The sequence below is a fragment of the Macaca mulatta genome, chromosome 14 (assembly GCF_049350105.2).
Source record: "Macaca mulatta isolate MMU2019108-1 chromosome 14, T2T-MMU8v2.0, whole genome shotgun sequence".
Lineage (NCBI taxonomy): Eukaryota > Metazoa > Chordata > Mammalia > Primates > Cercopithecidae > Macaca > Macaca mulatta.
This window is the reverse complement of record NC_133419.1, coordinates 134,607,624-134,628,747: the sequence shown is the minus strand read 5'-3', so window position 1 is coordinate 134,628,747 and position 21,124 is coordinate 134,607,624. Positions and strand designations below refer to the sequence as shown.

General features: G+C 56.5%; 1 protein-coding gene across 1 annotated transcript in view; it reads right to left on the bottom strand.

The window, feature by feature from the left end:
- Positions 1-2,159: 2,159 nt before the first annotated feature.
- GLB1L2 (galactosidase beta 1 like 2) overlaps positions 2,160-21,124 on the bottom strand; it is a 45,128-nt gene continuing 26,163 nt past the window's right edge. The window contains exons 7-19 of the mRNA XM_015116195.3: positions 20,766-20,847; positions 13,312-13,382; positions 10,404-10,488; positions 9,005-9,142; positions 8,082-8,162; positions 7,582-7,688; positions 6,967-7,107; positions 6,630-6,701; positions 6,231-6,309; positions 4,411-4,498; positions 3,982-4,093; positions 3,465-3,581; positions 2,160-3,212 (exon numbers count right to left, since the gene is read on the bottom strand). Coding sequence (XP_014971681.1) covers positions 3,126-3,212; positions 3,465-3,581; positions 3,982-4,093; positions 4,411-4,498; positions 6,231-6,309; positions 6,630-6,701; positions 6,967-7,107; positions 7,582-7,688; positions 8,082-8,162; positions 9,005-9,142; positions 10,404-10,488; positions 13,312-13,382; positions 20,766-20,847 — 1,260 coding nt within the window. The 3' untranslated portion in view covers positions 2,160-3,125. The remainder of the gene's footprint in view (positions 3,213-3,464; positions 3,582-3,981; positions 4,094-4,410; positions 4,499-6,230; positions 6,310-6,629; positions 6,702-6,966; positions 7,108-7,581; positions 7,689-8,081; positions 8,163-9,004; positions 9,143-10,403; positions 10,489-13,311; positions 13,383-20,765; positions 20,848-21,124) is intronic.

Genomic DNA, 21,124 nt, shown 5'->3' with positions numbered 1-21,124 from the left:
CTAATCCTCTTCAGCGCTGCCTTATTTTACTGTCATTTATTAATTTAGCTACCCAACAAGTATTTATCAGGTGCCTGTTATGAACAGGCATTATTCTAGGAGCCGGAACGCAGCAGTGAAAAAACAAGGCTCTCGTTTTCACAGAACTGACCTACTGACGAGACGAGACAGGCAATAACGAATACGTGTTATTTCAGATGCAATCTGTTGTATGGAGAATGAGGCTGAGTTGGGGAGACAGAGGGTAACAGTGGAGAGGGGTCAGTGCTCTGTAGGGTGGCCAGAAAGGCCTCCCTGATAAGGTGACATTGGAGCAAAGCAGCAACACCCTGACATGCAGCTCCCTGGGTCCAAGAAGAAAGAACTCTCCAGCAGGTGGAACAAGCGTTGCTCAGCTTATAGATCAGCAGGAAGGCTCAGCTGACTGGGTGGGGACGGCTGGGGCAAGCAGTGAGGGATGCGGTGGGCATGGGAGGAGGGAGTCCTCAGGCATCAGGTGAAACCAGAAGGCAATGGGGGGTCCAGTACGGAGGACTAACATAATCTATCCATCTCTCAGAAGAACTGCCCTGCGCCTGCACAGAGGATAAATGCAGAGGGCAAGGACAGGTGGAGACGTGGCTCCTGCAATCATCTAGGCCAAGATGCAGTGGACTGAGTGGGGGCATGGGGTTGGGGCAGAGAGCAGCAGTCAAATTCTGAACGAGTTTAGGAGGCAGAGCCAGGAGGATCTGCTGCTGGATTGGATGTGGGAGATAAAGAGAGGGGTCCAAAATAGCCCGAGACACAGAACAGCACTGCCGTTTCCAGATACGGGGCTGCGTGCAGGAGGGGTAATGTGGGGAAACGGAGCTGTGTGTCAGGTGCCCGTTAGACACATGCAGAAGAAAAGGAGCCCCCACGCGCCTGGAGCTCAGGTGCAGGCCAGCATCGGCAGGCGCGGGTGTCGAACCTGTTTACAAACCACAGGTGTCACAGGTGAGACCCTGTGCAGTGAGTGTGGACAGAGGAAAGAAACAGCCCAAGGAGTGGGCCAGAGACCCCCAGTATTCAGAGGCTGGATATGAAGAGGGATCCTCCAAAGAGACCTAGATGAGGCCATACCATGTGGAAGATATGGACAAATCTTTAGTCAACGCTGGAGAATAAGCTCTGCCAAGAGGTGCTTTGATAGAGAAGCCGAGCAGTCAACTGGCAAAAAAGAAGGGCAAGAATAAGAAGCTGGTGTAGGAAGACCTCACCTTAGGAAACCAGAGTGTCCTGCTCAGTTCTTCGTGGAAGTGTGATCCACTTTACAGGAGGATTTGCAGGAAGGTTCCCTTCCATTCGAGTTCCATCACTTTCTGACAGAACCCAGCTCATGCACAGCTTTGCAGAAGCACACACCCAGGTAAAGCAGGGCAGAAGACCCTGCACCTGGCTCAGGCCACACCCAAGTAGCCCGGGTCTCAGCCACATCTTAGCTCCATCCTTGTCGTTCCAAGGCAGTTCCAGAAGAACTGGTGAGTTTGGGCAAAACCAGGGACTCTGCCTCATCTTGTCCCCAAGCCACTGTCCACATGCTTCCCTTTAACAAGCTCCATTTAATAAGCCCTTGACCTGGCTCAGCTGCTGGGCTGCACATCATGAATGTCCCCTGCACCTCCCCCTGGGCAGCCACACGGGCAGCAAGCCTGCTGGCCCCAGTGAGCTCCACGGCTCGCCATCCCCCAGCCCACCTTCACGGGGCTCCCAGAGCTCTTGCCGTGCAGGGGATGTGTGTGCTACTTGACTTTCTGACTGTTACTGGAGATAATTTGGTTTTGGCAGTAGATGCCAGATGTAGTTTGTGAAGCAAAACTCAACCCCGCAGTTAACTCATATGTAGCGCCCTTGACTGCCTGGCAGATTCTTACCCCCGCCCACCAGCATGAGAATGAATTTGCATTTGACCTGTCCTCTCCAGGGCGCTTCCAATCCAACGACATTTTAAGGGGATTCGGGGTCAGGAGGGGAGTATGAGGCCAGGATCATGGCCCACCCACCCCAGGGACGGTCCCCGTCTGGACCCCTGAGCGGCAAATGGGGCCCCATGGGAACCTGACCGAGAAAACGCTCTCACACAGCCTTCCCCTCTGGCACGAGTGGCACACATGACTGGAGACTATCACCAGAGAGGGTGTGATTCAACGCTACAGCTTTACTGCAACTCAGGACAGTGAGCCCGAGCCAGGTGTTGGGCTGAGCCCCAGAGCAAGGCTCAAACACGGACGTGGACACCTGCGGAGGAGGCTGCTCCGCCCCTGCTGCTCCGCGCGGGCGGTGGGGGGCGGGGGCCGCTGAGCTGGGCCTTCTGTGCCTCCTCCCTGGATGTGCGGATACGGGCCATAGCTTCTGCCAGGACCCACATGTCATCCTCACTGAACACCAGAGACACTCGCTGACTCAGGAAGACGCAGGGCTGAGGATTTCGGTTTCTCCGGCCCAGCCTGTCACTCTGTGGGAAGCAGCGAGTGGGAAGGGAAAGGGGAAGTCACATGTTTCTCACGCTGAGTTCCTTCCAGAATCCCAAAGGTGGCTCAGAAGGTTGTGAAGGAAGAACAGAGTCAGCTCAGGTGAGACATCCCCTCCCCACCCTCTACACTGGTGACACACCCAGCATTTCGGGGATAAAAAGGGGCTATGAGGGATGTGACCAAGCCTCCCAAGAACCAGCAAACAGCACGCCTGAGTCCAGCAGATGCTCGCAGGGCCGTGACTTCCGGCGCAGGGGCGTGACTTCCGGAGCAGGGGCGTGACTTCCGGCGCAGGGCTGTGACTTCCGGCGCAGGGGCGTGTTTCAGCACTTTCTCTGAGGGCCAAAGGCTTGGCGATCTGACTAGCTGCTCCCACCCTGGAGACCACCCTAGAGACAGCCCGACAGCCTCGCACACGAGCAGGGCTGCAGGAAAGGCGTCATCAGCAGAGCCAGGCCCAGAGCCGTCCCGCCTTTCCCTGCAGGCTCAGGGTTTTCAGCTTAGGTGGGGGCAGACTGTAGCCCCCAGTCCCTGAGGTTGCAGGGGAGGGGTGGGGCAGCAGCCACGAGGCTTCAGGTCAGGAGGCGGCGGCAGTCTCCCACGGGCACCAGCAGGACGGGGGGCCACCGCTCACTTAATGTACTGGTTCCTGCCCAGGTGGGGGGTTTCCGTGAACTGTAGTGCAGGGCCCGCCATCGTCTCCTCAAAAATGATGACCTGTGGAGAGAGGGCCCAGCTGGGAGGGCAGCTGAGGTCTGTCCTGGTGCCAGGGGAGGTGCTGAGAGGTGGCAAGGTCAGAAGGAGAGGGTTTGGGAACCAGGCTGGAAGGGACAGGGACCAACAACTCGTCCGCAGCGAGGAGGAGGGAGGAAGAACCCACTGGCACACCCTCCACCCTGAGGGAAGGCTCCCTGGGAGGGCAGGTGGGCAGGGCGTCTTGGGGAACAAGAAGGGGCTGGAAGCTCCCACCTGGTTGATTCCGCTGCTCAACCAGGGACCTGGGAGGTACAGTGTCTTCTGGGGTCCAATGTTCCAGTAACGTCCAAGGTTCTGGCCATTGATGAATACAACCCCCTTCTCCCAGCCCTTGAAACAGAGTGGGAAGGGTGTTCATCTACCACGAGAGCCACAGCAAAAGTGGAGGGAGACATACACCATGCGTGCTTCTCTCAGGTCCAGGAGACCAAAGCGAGCTGCGTCTGGACAGCCATGAGGGTGAGCAGGTGGGATGCTCTATTTCCTGTGCCCCTAGTGCCACTGCCACGCCTCTCAGGCATGGCCCCCAAGCTCAGACTGCACGTGGGAAGCATGAGGTGGTTCTGCTGTGAGCCCACTCCCCTGGCCCAGGGAGTCTCCAGCAGCCCTCTCAGACCCTCTGGGCACAGAAGCCACCAAGGGCTCTCGCCAAGCTCATGTGGCTTTGGCTCAGAGCCCTCCAAGGCGGGAGGGACGTAGGAGAACCCGGCAGGGAAAGGGGGTTACCAACCTCCAGCTTTAGAAAGGTGTCACAAGGGGTGGAGCTGATGGACAAGCTACCCAGGAAGAAAGCAGGCAATGTGGGTGTTTCTGGGAGGGAACTCCATTTGTCCAGGCCGAACCTAAGCACAGAACACAGGGCAGGAGACGGAGGTGGACCTTCCCTAGATCTGGTCCCAGTCCTGCAGCTAATTCCCCATCCATGGCCCCCCCACCTTAACCAGGACACAGAATGGCAGCAGGGTAGGATGCTGGGAATTCCTAGTCTGCAAACGTGGCTTCTAGCGCCGGTGCCACCCCTCACCTCAGCCAGCCGATCTGGCTCCTGGGGCCATTCACACCTGGGTGTGGGCCAGGCTACGGTGCACCAGGGACCCTGGGGCCTGCCGCACAGCGCCGAACCTGTGAGTGCACGTGCTGGCACTGGGCAGGGACCCACCTCTGAAAAAAGCTCTTCTTCATATCCAGGCTGTAGATTCTGAATTTTTTCAGGGGTGAATCATTCAGATAGAGATTTCCAATCAAGCCTGTGGGAAGGAGGCAGAACATGTGGGTAGCCCAAAGGCAGGGGCCAAGTCTGCTGGGCCAGGGCCACAAGGGGAAGCCCTGGGACGCTGGGGTGAGGAGTGCTGAAGTGTACGCTCCCTGAGCTGTTCGCTTGCAAGCAAGGCTCCCTAGCAATTCTATGGGGCATGGGAAGGAGGAAATCCCTAGGATTTGCCATGGGAAGGATATAGAGCTGAGGTGTTACAGTGGGAGAACAGCCTCTGGCCTCTCTCTGAAGGAAGTTCCAGATGACTGAGAGGGTTCCGGCCTAGCTGCAGGGCCAGTTTCAGTGGGGCCCAGGCTACACAGACCTAATAACTCAGCCAGGAGTCACCTATGCCACCGAGGATTAAAGCTGTGCATCAGGAGTATGGACTGTGGGCAGATGGCACCCTCACTCAGGCATCCAACAGGGAAGAGCTGTGTCCCTTGAGGAGCCACTCATCAGTGTCCTGGGGCTGGGCCAGCCCTGCCAGTCTCAGATTACGGAGCTGCTGGGTGGCTAGCTTGGGGATTCAGAGGCTGGGGACTGTGGAGAGGCTTTGCGGGGCCTACAGACTCTGAAATGGCAGGTGCAGGTGTCTGTGGGCACACACATTTCTCAAGGGAGGTCTGTAATTTAAAACATTTAACTGTGATCCGGAGGACAGGACTCCACAGTGTGGGCCCAGGGGACCCTCAACAAGGGCTCAGGGAAGCAAAGTTAGGAACAATGGTCAAGCTGCTGCTCCCTCCAACCCCCAGGAGAACAACAGAAGGACAGGCCCAGAGAGGGAGCTGTTTAGGGTGAAGGAGTGTGGGCCTGGATGGTCTAGATGCTGCTCTGAGGCCCATCTGCAGAGGCCCTGATCCCCGGGATCCAGGCTCCAGTGTCTGGGCCATGTCGCTTTCCTGGCAGGCCGCCAGACGGCTGTCAGATGAAATGTGGACCAAAAAGAGCCCTTCACGTTTCCTCCATTACAAACGCAGGCACCGTGAGAGAACTGGGAGGTCACCAGTGCTGCTCACCACAGTCGCATTCATTTTTTTCTGAGTTCTTTTTTTATAACTTACCTGAAACCACCCACATTTAGCTAGAGTTGTTTAAAAAAGGAAGGGCTAAATTAAAGCATAAAAGATTTAGTAGGCCAGGAAACATAAAGCAAATTGGCAGCCTGTTCCCAGAGGGGTGTGCTGCCAGAGGGGTGTGCTGCCAGAGGGGTGTGCTGCCAGAGGGGTGCGCTACCAAGAGGCCTTTTGTTTGCTGTATGTCCCACATCCTCCTCGCGCCACGTCCTGCCCGCGCCACATCCGAGATAAGCTATGGGTTTCCCAAGATGGATCAAGAAGAGAAATTCAGTGTGGAGGCCCAAGAAGGCAGGGGTCTTGTGCCTTTCCTTGGATTCCTGGAAATCACATTCATTGCTCCTCACCGCCGTCCCCCAGGCAGACATCCCTGCGGAAACCGACTGCAGCCCAGGGGAGACCAGGCCAGCTCAGTGTTCACTGTGTTTATCACAAGCGCGCAGACAATGCACATGTGCAGTGCTAACGGGACAGGGGCCACAGCCCAGCGGAGCTTCTCTGGCCCACTCAGAACTGGCCTCATGTACGGGACAACCCAGCCTCCACCTCCCTGCAAGGGGCCTCCGTGTCCTGGTGGCTGCTGGCAAGAGAAGCAATAGCCACGTGTCCAGCATGGCCGCTCTTCTTTCGACACGTTCTCGGACCCACCTTTGCGCTGGTCATCAATATTCTCCCCGTAGTTGACTCGCCCACGATTCTCCACCAAGATCCTCAGCACAGTGTAACCCTGCCAGCAACACAGGGCTAACGATGACCACTGGAAGGCCACAGCTGCCCTCAGAATGTGCTTGTGGACCCCAGTAGGGCTAACGGTGACCACTGGAAGGCCACAGCTGCCCCTCAGAATGTGCTTGTGGACCCCAGTTCTTCCCTACACTCTGGGGATGGGAGTGCACATCCCAGCTGGGCAGAAAGGCGCGCTCGCCCTCTCCACCTGCAGCTTGTGGGGAAGGAGCCACGGGTCTCCCAAGTCTTCCTCGGTGACTCCCCCCATCCTCCTCGAAGCAGCGGGGGCTAGCCCTCACCCAGCGCCCAAAAACAATGAACCTGGATCAGAGGGACAGCGATCTTCGTTGTCTTGTAGTCCAAGAATCCTATGGATACTGTGTTCACAAACACCTGCCAAAGGGAACAGACAGAAGCATCCATGGCCAACAGGAGGAGGGTACGTGGGACCTCCGCTAGGCCAAGAAGGGCAGCACCACATGCCTGTGGGCAGACAAGGGGCCAGCGGGCAGAGCAGAAACGAATGCCCCCATGAAGACTCGCAGAGCTGACTCAGAAGGGCCATATTTACAGCTGGAAATAGCTGATTCTGAGGGACAGAACATATTGCAGGGCTGCTCATCAGAAGGTCGCGGGAATTTAGAAAAGAAGCTCCTACCTGCCCCCGATCACGCACACGGCCGCTGAGGACGCCAGATGAGGTGATGCTGGTCTCGTAGAGAATGTACCCAAAGGACTGTCCATTTCCCCCGTTGACTGGCAGGTTCTCCATGTTGATGGGCTTTTCAGACTTGATTGGCTGCGTACAGAAGAGATGGCGGGGGGCAGGCTGAGCAGGAGTGGGGTCACAGACTCTGCCTGGGGGCTGGCACGTGGAGTGGAAGCAGGGGTTTGGCGGGTGTTTCTACTTTGACTTCTCATTGCACTAAACCTACAGCTCTGCAGAGTGATGGGGAAGAGGGTGGGACAAAGGGGTGTGCCCCGGCCGAGTGCAGTCCACAGGCAGGGGGTATGCAGCACAGCCTCGGGCCACCGGAGGAGGCCCTCCCTGTTCCTCCGCCCCTCTCTCCTCTCTGAGGCTGGAGGAAGGAACGGTTCACAGGGCCACCCGCTGTCCCTCAGGGGCCTTTGTTTCTCCCCAACTCACACTCTAGCATGAGTCTGTCTTCTTCACTCTGAGCTCCAAGGCTGGAGAGCGGACCTCAAAGCCACTAGGCGCTGGCCTTCCTCTCCCCACACCCCTGCTACACCCACGATTGCCCCCGGCACTCACCTCCCCCATGTACTTGAGGGCATCCCACAGAGACAGGTACAAGACTGGCGTTATGGGCTCATACGACATCTTGGGAAGTAGGTCAGGTGGGGGAGGTAGAGGAATGCCTGCAACACACAGACAACAGCGTCATCCCCAAGGGACCCAAATGTCACCGTCTGCTCGTCCTCCCCGCCTAGCTCCCATTCACAGACCCAATGTGCTCCTGCATCCCAGCACCACGAGGAACAACAGGCCAGCTCTCAGCACCTGCTGAGGCCAGGGGAGGAAGGCCAGGGGCATTCTCCCGTCCTCCACAGGAGATAAGGAGCCTTAACACCTGGAACAGGTGACGTCGGCAAGACAGAAACAGCCCCACACTCTCCCTGTCCCTGTCTAGAACATTCTTACACACAGATCAACTGGAGTCCAGATGGGACAGTAAGGAAGTAACTCTTTCGGGGTCTGAGAGCAGAAGCAAGGGCCTGAGTTGGAACTTGAGTCTGCTGTCTGCTGGGTACCTGAGATGGAGCCGAAGAAGTCTCGAAGCTTCATGTACTTGGCTGTGTAATCTCCCGCTTCTGTCAGCACAGCGTCATAGTCTGCAAGACACCGGGCCCTGTCATGGTCATTCCTGTCCCCAGCACAGCACATGTGGCAGCACAAAGAACAGGCAGAAGCTCAGAAGGGCCACAGGTCTTCATCTCAGCCATTGCGGAGGCAAGACACTTTTGAGCCATTCAGTCAAAATGCTGTAAACACGAAAGACCATGCAACTACAACAAGTGTCCACAAGGCCGGGCGCAGCGGCTCACACCTGTAATCCCAGCACTTTGGGAGGCCAAGGCAGGAGGATCACTTGAGGCCAGGAGTTCCAGACCAGCCTGGGCAACATAGCGAGACCACGCCTCTACAAAAAAATTTAAAAATTAGCCAGGGGTTGGGGTGCACACCTGTAGTCCCAGCTACTCAAGAGGCTGAAGCAGGAGGATCACTTGAGCCCAGGCATTCGAGGCTGCAGTGAGCTATGATCACACTACTGCACTCCAGCCTGGGTGACAGATGATACTCTCTCACAAATTCAAAAAAACACAAACTATCCATGATCACAGCATGGCCCTAAATTTCTAGCTGCAGGTGTAATTTCTACTTTCTGGAACTCTCAACCTAAAGGGGGCAGGATCACACCTCCTCAAGGGCCTGGGCAGGGAGCGGAGGCCACTTCTGCCAAAGTGGCCGGCTCACAGGCACTCCACCCGCCTTGAGGCTTCCCTCCTCTGGGAGTGTAACGTGACCGTCCAGGCAAAGCCTCTGCCTTCTCCAGGTCCTCCATTGCCAAAGACACTGAAGGTGCCGGAAGTTGACCCTGAAGGCCTCTCCATAGCAAGCCCTAGCCATGCCCATGCACGGCAGACCAGGGAGAGCAGTGTTGATGAATACTTGCCATAGCTGGTGACATCTGACTTGTAGTCATGGAAGTGCATGGCTCCATTCATGAAGCCAAAGTTGGTGCCTCCATGGAACATGTAGAGGTTGATGGAGGAGCCGGCGTCCACAATGGCAGACACGGTTTTTAAAACCTCTGCCGGAGGAGGGAGAAAGGGGATGTGCAGAGTGAGTTAAAGTCTGAGATGAGCTGGGGTCCCTTCACTACTCTCCTCTTGCCCAGTCCCACCTCAAGGCCAACGTTGTCACTCTGTCCTCCTAGCTCTCACTAAAACCCCAATCACAGAAGATTAGGGGTGGAGGACGTGTGGGCCAGAATCATGGCCCCAGAGCTCGAGCCTCCAGTTGTTTGTAAATCCTGGTCAAGTCTCTGAGCTCCATGTGGACCACCTGCAGCCCAGGGCGGCCAGGGCCTTGCAGCCAGCGCGATCCCCATGTGAGCCTGCCCGACCAGGTGTATCAAATGCACACAGATGGATGCATCCCTAGAGAGAAAACTCTGACACCTCCCTGTTCTGCCTTTGTTAGGAAATCAACCAGGACATGACAAGACCATAGCAAAGGAGAAAAACCAATGGTTTAATAAATATATATTTTATTAATAGAAATCAAAGAAACGCAGACTAAACAATGATGTACTGAGTAGACCAATATTAAAAGTTATTTTAATACTCAGCGTTGCTGAATCTGTGGGAAATGGGTGCATCCACTCGGCAGCAGCGGTTGAAACTGCCGTCTTTCCGGGGCTGAGGGGTGCGCATGCGCATGAACAGGCGCTGAGGGCCACCGGGAACGCCAGGTGCGCAGAGCGCGGGCTCCGGGACGCTCACCGAGATGGCGTGCGCTTAACCACCACCCGAAACGGCCCGAGAGACTGTGTCCACGAAGCGTGGCTTAGAACGGGGCTCTTCACATTCTTTAAAGCAGTCATGTAAGTCTGTATTTGGTCATACAGAAAGCGGTCCGTATGTGCATTCACCGGTACAAGCAGGTGCCATGCAGCGGAGCATGGCTGCATCTGTCTCTCTGTGTGGGCGTATAGAGCTGTCGGTACAGATACACAGAGAACTGCCTACATGGTATACATCTAAATGTTCTCTGGGCTCTGGGAATTTTATTTCTTCTCTATACTTTTTCGGTATTTTCTGGATGTTTGCAATAGGCATGCATTACCCTTCTAATTACAAAAACACGAACAAGCAATGCTAAAAAGCCCTCCCATTCATCAAAGTGTCAAGACAAATGACTCAAGAATATCCAGAGCCAACTTCTGCACACAGATAATCCCAGCAGCCTTGCACCCCTATGGCTGACCTACATTCGTTAGCCGGTGACTGAAACTCATCCTCACTTCTTAAGTAGCACACATGCTGGATGTAGTAACTGCAAGCACTCACCAGAAGAATCCAGGATATTGTGAGGGCCTCCCCACGAGTCAAACCACCCCGTCCAGTACTCCATCACCATCTTGGGCTGAGTCCCCTGGACACCACAAAAAGAGAGTTAGACAAGCAGGCTGGCCAGACACAAAAGAGGGAATCTCTTCGTGAAGGGGAGCCCCAGGATCCCTGCCCTCTCCACTCTTCCCTGGCTGCATACCCACTGCCTTAGAGGTCTCTGGAGGTGGGGCATAGGTGACGGCCAAATCCACCTGCACACCAGTTCTCCTGCCACATGTGGACCCCACACGTGCAGGTACAGAGCAGATAAAGCTCCCAAAGTCGCTACGGCAAACCCTGATGGTTTTAATGTTGTGCACATGTTAGCAAGAAGACACTGGTTCTGGATCAAGCCAAGCTTTGCCTGTCCTCTTCCAGGGAAGAGAGACGTTCTACCCAGGACAACTCCGTATCTGGGAGGTTTACTGTGGATACAGACCCCCCGGGTATTGGCTCCATTAGCAGAATAATCAGATGCTACGAGTGGGCCCTCTTCAAGGTCCAACTCAGCTTAAACAGCAGCTTTTTCTGAACCAGAAAATCAGGGCCTTACAGCACAGCTATTCATGGTGCAGGTTCTGTACCAACAGTTTGGATTTATACCTTGGCTGGGCTACTCAACAAATCTTAAATCTTCTTTCTGAATACTGGCTTTGGCATAGGACTGCCCCAAGGAGGCCAAGATCATTCCTGGGACCATGACCACTCTGTCCTGTTTGCAGAAGCCCAGAGCGCCTGGGGGAGGTGTAAAGACTAACGTGCTAGTATTTCAGGCTCTGTGCCAGACAGTCTTCCTCACTCATCCAGTGACAGCTTGTCAGGTATCTCTAGGTCAGTGATGGCCTCATGTTTAGAGCGCCACTGCATACGCAGCAACAAAATCTGATCCAGGGGGACGGGACAAACTTACGGTCCATTGAGTAGAAGGTACCAGCCATACCCAGGTTAAAGCCAGAGTAGTTACAAGAATTCTTTTAGCAAGACTGGTGGCTTAGTTTTCTCTACAAGCCACCTACCTTCCAAGAAGGAGACACACCATACCACGTTTAAATCACTAAAAAGGGAGGGGCGGATTCAAAGTCCCGCAAGTCAGAAATCTCCCATGCCAGAAGCAAGGCTGTTGGCTTGGGGGTACCAGGGTCCACCCACGTGCCAGGCCACTGCACTGCACAACTGGCTAAGAGCTGGAGCTCTGCAGTGGCCACTACTTACAGGGTGCCTTACACACTCCATGGCCGTCTCCTTCACTGGCTCACATGACTGTTGGGAGAATGAGATGAGAGTGCGCGTAACGCCCTCAGCACACTGCCTGGCAGGTCGGAGGTGCTCAGGAAACACTTGCATAGTTATCCCCGTCACCGGTCACGGGCGCGGAAGGGGAGTGAAATGCTATCGACATCATCACGTGGAGCACACTGGGGCCTGCGCTGTGCATTCAGAGAGCCCTTGATTCAAACAGGGAGGTGTCCAAGTCCCCTTCCTTAATGAAAACAGACATCTCTGGACTGCACACACAAAGCCCGTCAGCAGGACCATTCTATTAGCAGGACAGCTGGCCTGGGACGGCTCGGGCACGGCTACCTCTCTAAGGATGACCTTGAAGGCTAGGTAAACATAAGGCATTCTGTTGTATCAGCTGCCGTGCTAGGCACTTTCCAAATATTACTTCATTTAATCTTCAAACAACCCTGTGAGTTGACACCATAAGGCAATGTACTCTCATCATCCTCACTTAGAAGACAGAGATGCACAGAGAGGTTAAGTAACTTGCCCAAAGTCACACAGCACAGGGCAGGAAACCCCGTCATCTCAGTCAGAAGCGTGAGAGGCCCCCCACTCCACTACACACACCGGCAGGCACTCAGGAAATGTCCAGGAAGGAAGGCAGAGACCCAGCTGGATCACGCGTGACCTGCCTCACAGGAGCCTGTCTGGGAGTGGGGCCAGCCCTCCCATCTCCTCCTGGGAGCCTCCCCACCTACTCTGGCCACCTGAACCCCAGGAGGAGCCACATCAAACACACACATGGCCCCACACGGCTGTGGTGGCTCCACACAGATGTGCCTGAGGACACAGCCGCTGCTCTGAAAGACCATCAGCCAGAATGGAAAGCGGCCCAGCATCTCCACAGGCATCCGTGCCTGTCCGTCCAAGCACAGCTCCACTGCAGGCCCAGGACCAGCGTGACCATGCGGCACGGGGCAGTCTCCACTGCAGGCCCAGGACCAGTGTGACCATGCGGCACAGGGGCAGTGAGCCAGGGCACAGCCAGGGCCTCTCAGCTCTGCAGAGGGTGGCAGCATGGCCCCATCCATCCATCTGCTCCGGAGGGGCACACGAGTTTGACAGAGGTCAGTCAGAACTACAGTGCAGTGTAAATGCCCATCGGTTTGACAGATATTGAGGGACATGTAGAAACTCCTCCCTCTCTCCAGACCTGGAGGGGACCAGGCTTCCTGCCTTGCTGATGACAGTCATCTTTCTAGGATTGCAGGGCCCTCACGGGTGAAGGTCCGATGCCTGTGTAGTACAGGACGGGGAAGTTTTTCTTCCCCCTCAATCCCTGGGAGCAAGTGTGGAGCTAATTGAGGCCACAAAAGTCGAGTCCTCCAGGAGTGCACCAAAAGGCCCCCTCTCTCAGGGCAGTGAGTGACGTCCACACTGCATCGGCCTACACAGCAGCCCTCAGAGCTGTCTGTGGGCAGCGGGTCTTGCAGGCACGCAGCGGCATGGGCCAGGGGTCAAGAGGCCAACAGCCCTGACTCCAGCTCCCTGCACTGGGGAAGCTGAGCACGCTGGCAGGCATTTGGAATTCCCACAGGCCACTGAGCAGGCTGGGCGGCAGCTTCCCTGGGGCTGGACTTACCTGGACGTTGAAGAGAAAGGTGGTCAGTAGCTGCAGCTCGCGTGTTGACTGCAAGTTGATGGTGGCCAACACTGTTAAAGGGAAGAGGAGAGAGAGAGACAAAGCATTGTCTCAAAGCCAGGGACCTTCTAAGTGACCCCAGACCCTTCTCAATCCACCAGCACAGTAAAGTAACCAGCCCTGACATGGTTTCCCACCTCCAGTTGGAAGTCAGCCACAGTCAGGTGCAGTGGCTCACACCTGTAATCCCAATGCTTTGGGAGGCTAAGGTGGGTGGATCGCTTAAAGCCAGGAGTTCGAGACCAGCCTGGCCAGCATGATGAAACCCCATCTCTACTAAAAAATACAAAAACAATTAGCCAGGGTTGGTGGTGCATGCCTGTAGTCCCAGCTACTTGGGAGGCTGAGGTGGGAGGATCACTCGAACCCAAGAGGCAGAAGTTGCAGTGAGCCGATATTGTGCAACTGCAGCCTAGCCTGGGTGACAGAGCGAGACTGTGTCTCACAAAAATAAATAAAGAATAAAAAGTCAGCCGGGACGCCAGGAGACCGATCTTGTTGTCTTGGATTCTGCCACAGCGGCACAGAGCTGGGCAGTCACTCACTGGGCACCTGACCTTGATCAACTGTGACTTCTGCAAGCCAAGCGCGCACTTCAGTTCCTTGTTCTTTTGTAGGAACCAGAGCCTGATCCTTCCTTGGCACCCCAAGCACCCGGTCCAAGGTAATGATGTAAACAAAGATTCCGCTCTGATTTCTTGATAAGGGCTAATTCTGTATTCTACCCCATAACATGTTCCTTTTAAAATTTAAAACGCTATTTTCAGTGGCTTTCTATCAGTGAAACATATGCTCAAGAAAGGTGCGCTCTGTCTGGCCGACAGCCGGAGATGCCCACGCCCACCCCCGTGGCACAGCCTTACCCTGGGGCCTCTCACCCACCTATGTCCGCCTAACAGTCAGCTCACAGGCACGGCTGCGGCCTGGGCTCCCGCAGGCCTAGGCACACACGAGAGAGGCTGAGCCAGCCTGGCAAGCCGGGCCACCCTGATACGCTGCTGCAGGACAAAAGCCTCTGATGCCAGTGAAGAAACGCAAGCGACAGGTGGGGCTCCGGGGAGGTGTAATAACTTGCCTCTAGGCCACAGTAATTGACCTCAAGGTAGCGGCAGAGTGGGGCCGCACACCTGGGTCCCCCTGACACCACCCCATGGCCCAGCCCCGTCCCTGTCCTCCAGCAGCCCACTGGGTGGGACCCTCCACCCAGACCCCTCCCCTGAAGCCAGAAGCCCTTTGAAGACAGGAGGCCAGTCTGAAACTGAGCAGGCCTAAGTCAATGTCCACAGGCTGTGCACAGCTAAGTGAACACAAGCATCTCTGTCCTGTCCTTCCTGACACCTCTCACAAATAGGAGAGGAGGGTGGACAGGCAGACGGCCACGAGGAACATCAAGAGGAGACATTGGCAAATCCTGGAATACTGAGAAGGACACAGGGACAGCAAATGGTCTAGGAGTGCGGAAGGGGTGACAGTCGGCTCCAGCTCCAGCCCAAGGCCTCATCCCACTCCCAGCCCCAGGCCCTGATCACCATGAGATGGGAGGATGCCTGTCCTCAGCCTCGATTCTTGTTCTCACCTGGGCCCATCCCCTCCTCGGGGGCCATCCTGCCTGAGAACGCTGGGCCCGGCTGCTGCGGAAGCGGGTGTGTGTGGCAGGTGGGGGGAGGGCGGGAAGAGGAGGCAGGCAGTCTCCACAGCACATTCCTGTCCACCACCGGCCTGGCCCAGAACAGCTGCCGCAAGACCCCAAGACTTCTCCAGAAACACTTCACAGTGGAAGACATTGCCCCAAACTCCAACAAGTGAGTGTCTCTTCTTGAAAAAGCCACCACGGCCCAGTCACCCCAGGGGGAAGAACTCCCGTCAACAGCCTCTCCCACACCCAGAGCTCTGAGTGGCAGCCAAGAGCCTCTTTCCTAAGCTGCTGGGTAGGGGCTGAGCCAGAGCATCCCCTGGCACAGGAGATGGAGTGGAACAGACAGCAGGAAAACAGCAGGCAGTGCTAGGGAAAGGAACCCAGGCAGTGCCTGGGGAAGGAACGCCGGCAGCGCTAGGAAAGGAACAGGGGCAGCCCTAGAAAAGGAACGTGGGCAGTGCCAGGGAAAGGAACGCGGGCAGTGCCGGGGGAAAGGAACGTGGGCAGTGCCAGGGAAAGGAACGCGGGCAGTGCCAGGGAAAGGAACATGGTCAGCGCTGGGAAAGGAACGCGGGCAGTGCCAGGGAAAGGAACGCGGGCAGTGCCAGGGAAAGGAACGCGGGCAGCGCCAGGGGAAAGGAACGTGGGCAGTGCCAGGGAAAGGAACGCGGGCAGTGCCAGGGAAAGGAACACGGTCAGCACTGGGAAAGGAACGCGGGCAGTGCCAGGGAAAGGAACGTGGGCAGTGCCAGGGGAAAGGAACGTGGGCAGTGCCAGGGAAAGGAAAGCGGGCAGTGCCAGGGAAAGGAACACGGGCAGCGCCAGGGAAAGGAACGTGGGCAGTGCCAGGGAAAGGAACGCGGGCAGTGCCAGGGAAAGGAAAGCGGGCAGTGCCAGGGAAAGGAACGCGGGCAGTGCCAGGGAAAGGAACATGGTCAGCACTGGGAAAGGAACGCGGGCAGCGCCAGGGAAAGGAACGCGGGCAGTGCCAGGGGAAAGGAACGTGGGCAATGCCAGGGAAAGGAAAGCGGGCAGTGCCAGGGAAAGGAACACGGGCAGCGCCAGGGAAAGGAACGCGGGCAGTGCCAGGGAAAGGAAAGCGGGCAGTGCCAAGGAAAGGAACGCAGGCAGCGCCAGGGGAAAGGAACACGGTCAGCACTGGGAAAGGAACACGGGCAGTGCCAGGGAAAGGAACGCAGGCAGCGCCAGGGGAAAGGAACACGGTCAGCACTGGGAAAGGAACACGGGCAGTGCCAGGGAAAGGAAAGCGGGCAGTGCCAGGGAAAGGAAAGCGGGCAGTGCCAGGGGAAAGGAACGCAGGCAGTGCCAGGGAAAGGAACACGGTCAGCACTGGGAAAGGAACACGGGCAGCGCCAGGGAAAGGAACGCGGGCAGTGCCAGGGGAAAGGAACGCGGGCAGTGCCAGGGAAAGGAAAGCGGGCAGCGCCAGGGAAAGGAACACGGGCAGCGCCAGGGAAAGGAACGCGGGCAGTGCCAGGGAAAGGAACGTGGGCAGTGCCAGGGAAAGGAAAGCGGGCAGTGCCAGGGAAAGGAACGCAGGCAGCGCCAGGGGAAAGGAACACGGTCAGCACTGGGAAAGGAAAGCGGGCAGTGCCAGGGAAAGGAACGCAGGCAGCGCCAGGGGAAAGGAACACGGTCAGCACTGGGAAAGGAACACGGGCAGTGCCAGGGAAAGGAAAGCGGGCAGTGCCAGGGAAAGGAACGCGGGCAGTGCCAGGGAAAGGAAAGCGGGCAGTGCCAGGGGAAAGGAACGCGGGCAGTGCCAGGGAAAGGAACACGGTCAGCAGTGGGAAAGGAACGCGGGCAGCGCCAGGGAAAGGAATGCGGGCAGTGCCAGGGGAAAGGAACGCGGGCAGTGCCAGGGAAAGGAAAGCGGGCAGTGCCAGGGAAAGGAACACGGGCAGCGCCAGGGAAAGGAACGCGGGCAGTGCCAGGGAAAGGAACGTGGGCAGTGCCAGGGAAAGGAAAGCGGGCAGTGCCAGGGAAAGGAACGCAGGCAGCGCCAGGGGAAAGGAACACGGTCAGCACTGGGAAAGGAACACGGGCAGTGCCAGGGAAAGGAACGCAGGCAGCGCCAGGGGAAAGGAACACGGTCAGCACTGGGAAAGGAACACGGGCAGCGCCAGGGAAAGGAACGCGGGCAGCGCCAGGGAAAGGAACACAGGTAGCACTTTCGTAAAACGCTAACTACCCTCAGGGGAAATAAGAAAGGCAGTGTGTCCATTTTTAAAGTATGCTATGAGAAGAGAAATATATTCAAGAAAATTGTGACTCAGGAAATTACCGGAGGACTGGAAGATAAAAGTTCAGGAAGTCACCCAGAAAGTAGAACTGAAAGGCAAAGAGATAAAGAATAGAAAAGACGTAGACAATCAATAGGAGCTCCCAATACACAAACACCAGGATGACCGAAAGACCCGAGGACAAGACGGTGGAACACGCACAACCCGCACGCCCACCACGCAACTGTGCCAGATCGCAGAATGCGCAGCAGCACCTGAAGGGGAGGGCGTCTCCCCGAGGAGCATGGCAGGGGCGAGGAGGGAGAGGACCCAGGACAGGCTGGGGACTGGAGTGTCCTGTGCTGCCGCAGCAACAGCGGGTGCCAGGAAGCCACGGAGCGACAGGAAACGTATTCCACGCGGGATGCAGCCGTGCAGCAGACCCCCCACCATGCAAGCCAGAACAGTGAGAGCCAGGCCTCCAGACAGCCAGACTCGGACAGGTACAGGACCTGAGAAACACCAGCAGCAGGCGTCTGGGACATCTCTGGCAAAGCATTTGTTTAAAAGAGAAAGCAGTACGGGGGGGCGGGGTTGAGGGGAGGAAAGAGAATTTGAAATGAAAAGAAAAACAAACAGAATAATTACACTAAAAACTAAGCACACTGCAAAGAGAGCCAGCTGGCACCCTGAGAATTCACAGATACTGTGCAGGGCATCACCCACGTGGCAGGTGCCTGCAGTGAACCCCTGTCATACATCCGGGAGGCTCACGCTGGCACCCATCAGGACTGAACAGCCACGTTGGCAGGAAGGTACGAGAAGGGTAGCAAAGAACACTCATCACCTACTGGAACAAGAAGTTAATAGGCAGAATTTTTTTTTTTAGATGGACTTTTGCTCTTGTCGCCCAGGCTGGAGTGCAGTGGTACCATCTCAGCTCACTGCAACCTTTGCCTCTCGGATTCAAGTGATTCTCCTGCCTCAGCCTCCCGAGTAGCTGGGATTACAGGTGCCCGCCACCACACTTGGCTAATTTTTTGTATTTTTAGTAGAGACAGGGTTTTGCCATGTAGGGCAGGCTGGTCTTGAACTCCTGACCTCAGATGATCTGCCCGCCTCAGCCTCCCAAAATGCTGGAATTACAGGCCTGAGCCACCGTGCCTGGCCAACGGGCAGAATTTTAAAGCAAATGATGCAGGGCTCTATGTTCACAGTATTTAGAAATAAGAAGGAAAATATCCAAAGAAAAAGCCGAAGACTTGAATATGATGAAGAGTCGGCTACACTATATTTCTCTACCAACATTTTCAAGTATTTCACTTTTAGACCATTTAATTTTTTTTAATTAAAAAAAAAAAAGAAGTTATTCCAGGCAGCAGGTGGCAACAGGGGCACGCAGGTGGGTGCCTGGAGGTGGGAGGGCCACAGGGAAAAGCAGTAGAGACTCCCGGCTGCCTTGCAAGGCCTGTAACGGGGAGACTGCCAAGCGCTAAAAATGTGCTCCAGCGTCAAAAGGAGTCTCCCGGCACAGCCACAGCCCGCAGGAGCCTGGAGCAGGCCTTGGAAGCGGCCGTGGGGAGACACTGCCACCGCGTGGAAGCCGTGGGAATCACCGCCGGTCCTGCCCCTGCCGGAGACACAGGGACTCTGCCTGGGGACAAAAGCCTTTTCCTCCCCATCCATGGCACCCACTCCCTGGGTGCCAGCCACATGCCGGGCCTCCCTGGGTGCCAGCCACATGCCAGGCGCTGCTGCAGGGATACAGCGACATGTTCCAGCAGCTCGGTCTGTGGAGGAATGCAAAAGAAAGAAAAGAAAGCGTGGAATGTGCCGGAGCAGACATGAGCACGGTTGCAGGAGGCCACAGGAAGGGCCCCGCTGCATCGATGGGAGGATGCTATGCTCACCCAGGCCACGAACCACACCTGGGCCCCTGAGCACAGCTGAACCAGCCAAACCCCAAGCCCCGCCAAGAGTACTGCTGGGTGAAACAGATCAATGAAATAAACAAACTACCCCCAATGTGAGAGGGCGAAAAGAAATCAGGGAGAAGGACTGAGTGAGCCCCAAGAAGGAGGAAGTTCAGTTTCAAGTGTGGTGCTACAAAAAGCCTCACTAACTTTAGAGAACAGCCTGCAGCTCTGGAAGAAGAGCAAAGCCCCCGGGGCTGGGGCTCCGGACGCTGGAGGAACAGTAAAGAGGGGGAAACAGTGAGCAAAGGGAAGGAGCAGGAAGTGAACTCAGCTGGGTCCTGGAGGCCACGTGGAGAGGCCTTTCGGGGTCATTCCCAGAACCTGCGCTTCACTCTGAGTGAGACAGACGCCGAGCGTTCGGCAGGGTACGGTAATCTTCACTCTGAGTGAGACAGAGATGCCCAGCACTCAGCAGGATACGGTAATCTGCACTCTGAGTGAGACAGACGCCGGGCGCTCAGCAGGATACGGTAATCTTCACTCTGAGTGAGACAGACGCCGAGTGTTCGGCAGGGTACGGTAATCTGCACTGTGAGTGAGACAGACGCCGGGCGCTCAGCAGGATACGGTAATCTTCACTCTGAGTGAGACAGAGATGCCCAGCACTCAGCAGGGTACGGTAATCTGCACTCTGAGTGAGACAGACGCCGGGCGCTCAGCAGGATACGGTAATCTGCACTGTGAGTGAGACAGACGCCGGGCGCTCAGCAGGGTACGGTAATCTGCACTGTGAGTGAGACAGACGCCGGGCGCTCGGCAGGGTACGGTAATCTGCACTCTGAGTGAGACAGACGCCGGGCGCTCAGCAGGATACGGTAATCTGCACTGTGAGTGAGACAGACGCCGGGCGCTCAGCAGGGTACGGTAATCTTCACTCTGAGTGAGACAGACGCCGGGCGCTCAGCAGGGTACGGTAATCTTCACTCTGAGTGAGACAGACGCCGGGCGCTCAGCAGGGGACGGTAATCTGCACTCTGAGTGAGACAGACGCCGGGCGCTCAGCAGGGTAGGGTAATCTGGACGACATTTTCAGAGGCACGCGGAGAACACAGTGTGGAGGCAACAGTGAAAATGCTGCTGCAGCAACGCAGGCCAGGGGTGCTGCTAGCAGGTGAGTGCTGAGGCCTGTAGGGATTCCAGGAGCACTGGGAGATAAAGCTAACAATGGCTTAGGTGCCAGGCAGACTGGACAGGAGGTCACAGTCACTACCAGGTTCGGGGTCCATGCAGCTGGGAAAAACGGAGCTGCAACGTTCCGAAGACAGGAAGCCCACACGAGTCAGTCATCTGCAGAGTGCCCTTGGAGCCCGAGTGCCCAGCAGGGCAGGAGAACAGCCACCCAGCTGGCCACGCACCATGGTCTCTCACACAGACCCTCCCCACTCATGGAACCCAAGGTCCTGCAGCCCAGTGCCACATGCACGGGAGAATAACAGGCACCACAGAAACTCCTACTTGGGTCGCAGTCCCACAGGGAGAGTGTGCACAGCCAGCCCAGGGCCGCCGCCAGCCCCCACGGCCCAACACAAGTGCAGTTACCTCCCTGGACAATCCCCTTGCTCAGCCCATCCTTGTTGTCCGAAGTCAGGAGCAGTTCCACGATGCCACGGTCCTCCAGTGCCTGTGGGGGGAAATGAGATAAGCCCACGTCTGCCCTGGGTCCTCAGAGCGTCTGCAGGGACACACAGCTGCAGCTGGGTAGCCCAAAGAGCTGGAGGGAGAGATGCTGAATAAAGCGTTTATTTCTCTGCCAAAAACAGAAAAGTCTCCTGCCATCTGCACCTCCATGCTCAGCACAGCTCCAGTCAGCATGAATTCCCATCACAGCAGGGGCAGGGCTGGCAAGCTGGGGCAGCCCCTGGTTGCTCTGGATGTGGAAGCTGCCCAGTGGGCCAGCC